Here is a 9,440-nt window from a genome sequence, read left to right as displayed (position 1 = left end):
GTGCCTATTTTGTAATTAAATCTTTTTTTAAAAAAACTGCATTATATATTATTATTATATCCCACCTTTTCCCCTGACAGGGAGTCAGTGTGGCTTACAGCTAAAATAGGTGGGCATATAGCTGTTTTTATGTGGTAATAAGGCCCACAGTACCTATTTATATCAAAACAAAAGTTATTGGTATACTCTTGACACAGCTATCTAGCTAACTGGTTTGTATGGATATTTTGAAGAGGAGAAATGATCATACCAATATGAAATCATTCAACTTACCAAGGTACTCTGCAATTGACTTCAAGGCAATCTTACTGACAGAGAGGAACTTCAAAAGAGAATACGTTAAACCACTGAATTACGAGTAATCAGGAGGGACTGTGTTATTGTGGATAGGACTGGACAATGGATTTTTTTATCATAGATGTTAACTAGCTTACCGACGTCAAGATGTTTTTCGTGAACATTCACTCGCAATAATATTCCTTCTACATCTCCTTTCGTTCTGACCTCACTTTACAATATCCCCAAGGATTCATGCACATGCTGCAACTCAAGATAGCCTTTCAGGCATCCAATGGAGCAAACTAGTCCACTAAAGCTTATGCAATTTGTTAGTTTTCAAGGTGCCTCTGAGGATAACACGGAGGTGGCGGGGAAGAACTCGGAACGCTGCGCTGAACTCGCTGGGGGCTGGGGTGGAGAAGAAATACAGTAATTAATGTAGCAAATAAATAGATAATATTTTTTAATGTACGCTTCGATCCACTTCGCTTGCTAGTAAAAGTCTACGCTGCAGGGAGACCCGCAGCGGCACCACGCGAAGACGGAATTCCACGAACCTTCACCAAACCATCTCTGCCAATCCCTGCGGACTTTTAAAAAGCTCGCAGCCAATTACGTACTGTTATTGTCCGCATCATCAACCCACCCTTTCCCCTCAAAACATTCCGCCCCTTCCTACCCTTCCATCCAACCAACCAGCGAAGAGATCCCGCCTCTTCTCGGGGAGCTCCTAGCCAATGAACGTTCAGAAAAGCGGCGATTGGTCCCAGTTCTTACTCCCGCAAGCCACCGGCTTGGAGCGGAGCTGCGGTCTCTGTCGCGGGTGAGTTCCTTGGCGTCCTTCTTGACGCTCCGTGACGCCGGGCCGAGCGCGCGTCCCCCCCCCCCTTCCAGGCTCCTGGAAATTCTATCCGCGCGAAAGGAAGGAGAGGGGTGGGGGTAGGGAACGGAGGCCGTAGCGGCGCCTGTGCGCCGGGGACCTTCACGGGGGCGCCAAAGGACATGGAGCTACGCATGCGTGAGGCCGGCTGAGGTCGTGACGGCGCATGCGCCTGGTGGGCCTTGAAGGAGGAGGCAGGGGGATATGCGCATGCGGATTTATTCTGCTCCTATGGCTAAGGGGGAAGGCCGAATTGGCACCGCCCAAGGGGCGGGAGAACAGGAACCAAGGCCCCGCCCCCTGAGTTCCACATCGACCCCTGCGCCCCACGTTGCGCTTTCGGTTGCCTGAGTAAGTGTCAGCAGCGCCCTCCCTAGGTCTCGTCGTCGTCTACGGCGGGAGGGCCTTGCTAGGCCCCGGGTGGGCAAGGAATTCCCACCCGCTAAGGAGCAGGGGGCGCCTCGCAGGCGCGGCGCCCCTGGCTCTGGGATGCCTCTGCCCGGTCCTGTGTGGGCTGCTGACCGGGATTCTTTTAACATTTAACTATAGCAGCCTGTGCACTCTGATAACTTCCCCACTGGGTTGCTGCAGTGTGTGCTTGGTGGGGCTTCCCTTGGAAGCTGTCCCGGTGACACAGTGTCACTGCAGCGAGCGGGGACCGTGTCACACCCATTCTGAAAGTGCTGGACTTGCTGCTGGTGAGCTACAGGGCTCAGTGCAAGGTGTTGGTACAAGTGTACAAAGCTCTGAGCGCTTTAAGACTCATGTGTATGGCTTCCCCCGACACCTGCCAACTGGGTTTTTGCAGTCTGCAGGGGAGGCCAGACTTGTGGTGTCCTTGGGGAATATTGGGGCACCAATATTTTGCATTGCAGTTCTAATTTTGTTTTTAATGTTGCATTCTTATTAGCTGCACTGGGCTCTCATGAGAGAAATGGTAGGGTGTAGATAATAAAATAATATCTGAATGACTGCTGTCCTTTGTATTTTCTAAGGGAGAATAGTCATTGTTTTCCTGGCCAATAAGCCTTCAGTGCAACCTGAAATTTTCTTTGTACTTTTCCACAGTCTAACCCAGTCAACAGTTCAATCGTATGTGTGCGTACTCAGAAGTCTCACTGTGTTTGGTAGGGCTTATTTGCTAGTAAGTGAACATTGGCTTGTATAATAATCCTACATATTATGCTTAGAAGTAACAGCTGGTTTGTTCAATAGGGTTTACTTCCAAATAAGTGTGTATAGAATTGTATGTTATGTCTGCATAATGCCACCATCACTCCATATTAAGATTATGACAAATTGCACATGGGGGCTTCTTCAACATGTCCAGAAATATATTTTTTCTTGCCCTCCTTAAAAAAAACCCTTTTAACATCAAGTTTTTTGAGTCCTGGTGAACTTGCACTTTTCCTGTGGAATATTTTAATTCATCATATGAAACACAACTGTTGACTGCTGGATTAACAAGATTAGGTAACAGATTTAACAAACTTGATTACTGCTACTTTTTTTTTTTTACAAGAATATTTTTGTTTTCCTTCCTTTGCAGAGGAGTCCTAGACTCAGATTGAGCATGCCTGTGTTGTGGATAATGCGCCAAGCTTCCCGAATAGGTAGGCTGCAACTAAAAAGTCATTCGATTTCAAAGTTGGCATTTGACCAGAATCCAAGAAGGAATATTTGTTTATGTAGACCGTAAAGCCATAGAAATAAAGTTGCAATGACTGATGCCTTCTAATATCTAATATCTACCACGGGCGATGAAAGTAGACATCTTGTTGGATTTTGAACAACTTCTCTGACACCTCTTATGATAGTATATTTAACTGTTTTGAAGAAGTATTTTAGGAAAGTCCTCCAGTGTTCTGGCTGTCTCCTAGTTGGATTCTACAGTTGAAGAACCTGAAGGGAACGATACGAATTCTGTGCACACATTGTGGATGCCATTGTTCTTGTGCAAATCTTGAAGACTGTGTGGTTGGAACTTAATTGTTTGTAATACTTTCCTAACACGACCTTTATGGTCTACATAAACCCCAAGTGCTTCAGCCAATTTTGTAGCATTGGCCTGCTTAAAGGCACAGCATAGGTTTTGAAGTGCTCCTGGTAGAATCTCTGGAATTCTCTGGAAAGGTAATTGCATAGTTTCATTTCAAAGTGTACATGTAAATCACAAGATTATGGACCTACACTGTAATAGAAGTTGCATATGAATCTGACTAAATAATGGTGGTGTGGTTCTATGCTCCTTTGGGACTCTGGGACTAGTGTTTCTACTCTTATTTAGCATGTTGCCCAACTTTTCTGTTCTCTAGGGACTCCAGTATGCTTAAGTCTTACCCGACATCTCAGCAACACAACCCCAAGAGCTTCTTACAGTAAGTACATAATGGTGTTCTCTCTGTCTGAACTACTTGAAAGGATAGTTTAGAACATTTGTCTCTAGATGTTGGTCCTAGGGGCTCTTCTTCATGGCATATATATGAATTTTGATAATATCTGCATGTTCCCAAAAGTGACACCACACACGAATGTTTCTCTTTGAAATCTTTGTTTTAATGAATACTAACATGGGAAATTCTTCGTAGGAATGTATTACAATTAAATCTGCGATGTTTCTGGACAGCAACAGCTTACACTTTACTGTTTTGGCTGCAGAATATGTAAATCTAAGAGAGGAGCCGACAGACATGAAATCCATTACTGACAAGGCTGCACAGACCGTCCTGTGGACAGAACTTATCCGAGGTGAGAACCAGAATGATGGTTGGAAAGGCTGAGCTGGTAAAGAAGAGAAACTAGTTTTGTAACTTTGAGCAGTTTGTCCGAGTGGGCATGAAGGGGAAGATTCTAATATGCAGTCCTAGAATGGATTATCCAGAGAGCGGGCAACCTCCTCATATCCATGGTCTCCACAGCAGTTTTGTCTTGAACCATGACAAGGTATTATCATCTCATGCTGACTGGCTGACTGTAACTACAGGCAACTCTCAATTTACACACATTCAATTGGCGTGCTGTGTCTTTCCCCTAGTTTCCCCCAACATTTTAAGTACATGGGAAAGTGGAAATGGTGCCCTACCAGGGCATTATTTGCCATTGAGCTAGGTAAAGGTAAAGGGACCCCTGACTGTTAGGTCCAGTCGCAAATGACTCTGGGGTTGTGGCGAATGACTCTGGGGTTGTGGCGCTTATAGGCCAAGGGAGCTTCCGTGTCATGTGGCCAGCATGACTAAGCCACTTCTGGTGAACCAGAGCAGCGCACGGAAACGCCGTTTACCTTCCCGCCGGAGCGGTACCTATTTATCTACTTGCACTTTGTACCTGGTGGTAATTGTGACTTGTTCTAGGTAAGCAGGCAAGCTGTAGCACTGCAACAATTGGAATATTAAATCTAGTTTAGTTCAAGGTAATTTATTTAGCAGTTAAATAACTGTCTTAAAATTTGTTTGAACTCTGTTCTTGACACGCTTCCAAGTTTGAGAGTGAACTGTGTATTTAAATAAAACATCTGCTTTGTCCTATCCCTCAGGCTTGGCTATGACCATGAGCTACCTCTTTAGGGAACCTGCCACCATCAACTATCCCTTTGAGAAGGGTCCCCTGAGCCCCCGCTTCCGTGGGGAGCATGCCTTACGCAGATATCCATCTGGAGAGGAGAGGTGCATTGCCTGTAAGCTTTGTGAGGCTGTTTGCCCTGCTCAGGTAAGGCCCTTGTTATCAGCTCTTTGCTTCCTTTCTGATGTGGCACGTGACATTTGTAAGCCAATGGAAAGCTGCAAGCCGTCTGGGAGATAAACTCTCACACAACCTGTATGGATTGGGTAATAGGGCCTATATATAGTCCTGTTCAGATTCTATTTGTGAGTAAATTCCATATCCATGGGACCTACTTTCTTTATCTGAACTACGTGAATGTCCATTCTCTTTCATTTGCATGCAGCTGGTAGCAAGAAGTGAAATAAGTTGTCTACTTGGTGCTACAATGCTGGGATAAAAATGACAATGTATGGTATATCACTTGCTTCTGCTACACATCCATGTGTGCGCACACCCTTGCTGAGCTAGTGCTTGAAATAGGGCTTCCTTTTTGAGCAGGATGGTAGGCTCTTGTTGAACTACTGTGTTGACTGTGACATCCCTCTAAGATTGGGTCCCTTCTCTTCCATGGCATCTTTGCAGTTCTGTTGAATCCCCGAGCCTCTTGATTGCAAATGAGGTTGCCTTCATTCCAGCAGGGATAAACTTGCTGTTGCTCCTCTAGTTCAGCATGGGTTTTCAAGGCTTCCATAACTTGGGGAATGCCACATGCTAGTGAGTTACGTCTCTTTCTCCCTCACAGGCAATCACCATTGAGGCAGAGCCCCGTGCTGATGGCAGCCGCAGGACCACTCGCTATGACATTGACATGACCAAGTGCATCTATTGCGGATTCTGCCAAGAAGCTTGTCCAGTTGACGCCATTGTGGAGGTGAATGGGCTGGGGGTTTTCAGGCTAATGAAGAGGTGCTGTTACATTTGCCCACTTTCAATTTGTATCTAGAAGATGGAGCTACTCGGAGAGAGAGTATGCAGTATGGACATATCTGTGTGTACCTGTAATTTTTATTTGACTTCGTCCTCCATTCTGTGTTTTGCAGGGGCCCAACTTTGAGTTCTCCACGGAAACACACGAAGAGCTTCTGTACAACAAGGAGAAGCTGCTCAACAATGGTGACAAGTGGGAAGCTGAGATTGCTGCTAACATACAAGCTGACTACTTGTACCGGTGATGGAGCACTTACTACAACCCTCACACATCCTCACCAGCCGAAGCCAAGTCTGCAATAAAGGGCATGCACTCATTGTTTGTCTCCCTGTGTCTTGAGAATGAGGAAGACATTGTATGCAAACTTTTTGAAGATAATGTAGAATGCAGAGTCCTACTTGGAGAGGAAAGGATGAGGGGGCACACGATCCATCTTTTCTTTTAATGTAGGAGTTTTTATTGCTCTAAGGGGAGAAATTTAAGAGGCAGTGGAAGGGTGTTGGTCTGGGAACAGTTGATGGATAAGGTGAGAGAAAGGAGAATCCAGATTCTTTTCTGTTGGAAAGATTATTTACTCATATTTCAGGTAGTGGTCTATCAGCTATGTATATTTGGAATTTTGGGTGTGTGTCATGTGTGGAATCACAAAATGGCTTTTATGCTGGGCATGGCTCCCATTTCTGGTAGGGTAGGGGCCCCAAACACACACTCCTCAGACTTGGTGAACATGCATGCACACAAACCACACATAATTCCCATCTGCATAGATTCCTGTCTTTTCTCTCCACCTTCCTGCCACCAGTTGGCTTACCTGAGCTTCTTCATTTCTCAACTCTCACCAGCTTACCACACAGCAGCAGTGATGGGGCTCCTTTTTTTTTTTTTTTTTTTTTTACAAAGCAAACAAGAGTGTGCTGCAAAGCACTGGCCTCCAGCTTGCACTTATCTTCATTTTGTGGGAATGCACTTGGGCCCATGTGGGGCACTGAGGCAGTGTGGGAAGATGGCAGCAGCTAGAGGCCAGCGCTTCATTTTACAGTAAGCCCTGGGAACCACTGCATTCAGAACATTGTGGAATCAATTCAGATATTCTGGAAAACCTGTTAAGGGTTCCATCAAGGTTAGAAACATGATGCAGGCAGAAAGCTACCTTTCTCCAATGTGGGCTAAGCAAGAACCTTCCCCACTGACAGAATACCTTTTCTCATAAAGTATTTTTTCTCACATGAGAGAGAATTTTAAAGAGGTAACTTAGCTCCCTCCACCTAGGTGCATTCAGTTTGGTGCAGTTGTGGGAATCCTATACTGCATGCTTTTTTCCAGAATATTTGAATTGGTTCTGAATAGAGTTGAAAAAGCTGTTTTGTACTAAGATAGCTACTGCTCAAAGCATTCTTATCTCTCTATTCTGCAGTGAAAGCTTTGTCAGTACTTGCTTGTTTAAGATATGCCTGAGTGGATAAAGGAGGAACATGCACTCAACTCATAAAAGTCTTGCTTTGAGAAGCGGGCACAACCTTCAGCTGTTTAGCTGCTTATTGTTCATAAGAGGGAGAATTCTTATCTGCTTCTTGCATTTTGTTCAGTCCTAGAAACCCTGTTCTCCATGCAGAAAGAATAGTTTTCTTTTGTTCACATGGTGTGCACCACTACTGGTCTATACCATACTTATGGGAGTTCCAGCAGGCCTCTCAGGACTTGGGTTGCATTATCTCTGAACTCTGATAATTTAAGCAGCCTTGAAAAACAAAAATATTCTTTCTCTCCCACCCCCATCCTCTCTTAAGGATGGAGCCAATTTCTTCTGCTGTTGGAACATGATCTGAGTTGTGTTGCACATTTTTGAATTCCTGTTCTGATGCAGTGTTGTCACATAGCTTTTATTTCTGTTGTGACAGAGCAGTGACCCTAAATTCTGGAAGCTCACGGTTGTGTTAGGATTCACTGGCCCTGTGGAACAGTAGCCTATATTTTTCCGTGTTTAAGACTAGGTTTCCCCCCCTAAAAAATAATGTCAAAAATTAGGGGGCATCTTATACTCTGGGCCATCTCCCCCCATTTTGTAATTTTCTTCTACCAACAGCATCTTTAAAGCTATCAGCACTTAGAAAACAAAGATATTACTTATGAGTAGGAATGGGGAAGGTTGGAATAAAGCAGTACTGGTGCAAAGAGAAAAAAATCCCTACTTACAAACATTGTAAGCGTGTTGATAACAATTTACTATTGATAAGCGTTTCATCTCAAAAGTACACTGAGATCTGCATACAATTGTTTATCACAGTGCTGCCTCCTCCTGATGCACTGATCATAGCCAGGAGAACAATAGCTTCCTATCTGCATACTACTGTTTCAATCAGTTCTATCCAATAAGGTCTGCATGACCTGCTAGTTCAGTCTATAGTAACCTGCTTAAGATTCTTCCTAAATGCTTTCTCTTCTCATTAATATACACACCATCTCTTGTACAGGACAGAAAGCTTCAAACACTGGACAGTTGAAGGGTGCCACTGAGGCTGGGGGAGGGAGGAGACTGAATACTGGGAGTGGGAAGTTAGTTGCCACCACATTCCAGGCAGGAAAAGGTAAATAGCAGTGTATAAAATTATGGTTGTGTACCTGCAATAAGTATGAGAAGCTATCTGCTTAGTGGCAAACATTTCCTATACTGTATTTCCACTGATACTATTTTAGTGAGGATGAATCAGTATGTATAACCAAACCTGAAATAGTATTTGAGACATGTCATGGGAAAAAAGGAACTAAGAGGGAGTCAAATGCTTTTCCATCGGAGAAAATGAAACTTGTAAACCGGACAGCTGGTGATGAGTAAGTCCTCAAGCAAGCTGGCATTTCCACATGTGTAGCTTTTCAAATCAAATGACCATATAATCTCTTAACGTAGCGTGAATTGTATTCAGAGCTAAATTCAGTTGAATTACCTTGGTTTGAACATGTATATGTCATTGTATAAAGGAGGATAAAGGATTGTCAGGATGGAAGTGGACAGTAGTGTGTTGCTTATTTATAATAAGGTGGAGGGGGCTAGTTGTCACAAAAGCTGCTGATGAATAGCTCGGGGCTACAGTAGCACAACCCTAGTTCAGTGGAGCATGTTGTTAAGTTGTGCACACTTCTTAACAGGCACCTGAGGCATCTGATTATTGTAAAACAAATTACGGTGCAGAACAGCATCTGTATATAATTGCTCCACACAGAGTCAACATTTTTATTTGAGTATGGCTCCAATAGCCCTCTTCTCTTAGGTTATTGCCAGCTCAGCCCTCATCAGTGTATATGTGAAGCTGTTTAGCACTAGTGTGCACTGCTTTACACTTACATTTAGCTGCATTTGGCATGTTATTGTCTATCCACTTTAGACAGATCCTTTGGAGCTTTCATTCATTTTATAGTCCCTCATTCTGAATAATGTGATGTTGTCAGCAAACTTGGGCCACCTTGCTGCTCACCCCCAACTCCAGATAATTTATGTACGGTATGTTGAATTACCGATACTGGTTTTTGGAGATATCTAGTTCTTATATTCATGTGCTGTGGTTCTGTTTGACCAATTACCAGTCCATAAAAGGATCTGTCCTTTATTTTTTAGCATGCCAGAGGTTCCTTCTTGCTGTATGGTATTCAAAGAGCTTCACCTACGTTATATCATAAGCGGAATAGTCCTGCAACACGTCTTAGTATTCTGTCCGTCCCCATCCCCCCGTGTTGCTAATAATTGCAATATAAACTAGG

General features: G+C 44.0%; 1 protein-coding gene across 5 annotated transcripts; it reads left to right on the top strand.

Annotated features, from left to right (window-relative positions):
- Positions 1–791: 791 nt before the first annotated feature.
- NDUFS8 (NADH:ubiquinone oxidoreductase core subunit S8) lies at positions 792–6,004 on the top strand. Of its 5 annotated transcripts, none has more exons than XM_082214874.1 (8): positions 1,002–1,102; positions 2,228–2,303; positions 2,709–2,772; positions 3,475–3,537; positions 3,818–3,907; positions 4,692–4,864; positions 5,502–5,630; positions 5,800–6,004. In XM_082214874.1, exons 1-8 carry the CDS (start codon positions 1,017–1,019, stop codon positions 5,929–5,931), a joined length of 813 nt encoding a protein of 270 aa, XP_082071000.1. In that variant the 5' UTR covers positions 1,002–1,016; the 3' UTR covers positions 5,932–6,004. The 5 variants fall into 5 exon arrangements, with proteins under 5 accessions (XP_082071003.1, XP_082071000.1, XP_082071002.1 ...); XM_082214876.1 differs by lacking the exon at positions 1,002–1,102 and adding an exon at positions 1,338–1,510; XM_082214878.1 differs by lacking the exon at positions 1,002–1,102 and adding an exon at positions 1,838–1,857.
- Positions 6,005–9,440: the final 3,436 nt, after the last annotated feature.

This window comes from Podarcis vaucheri (assembly GCF_965113315.1).
Source record: "Podarcis vaucheri genome assembly, chromosome: 1".
Taxonomy (NCBI): domain Eukaryota; kingdom Metazoa; phylum Chordata; class Lepidosauria; order Squamata; family Lacertidae; genus Podarcis; species Podarcis vaucheri.
This window is presented reverse-complemented; position numbering and strand designations above follow the sequence as displayed.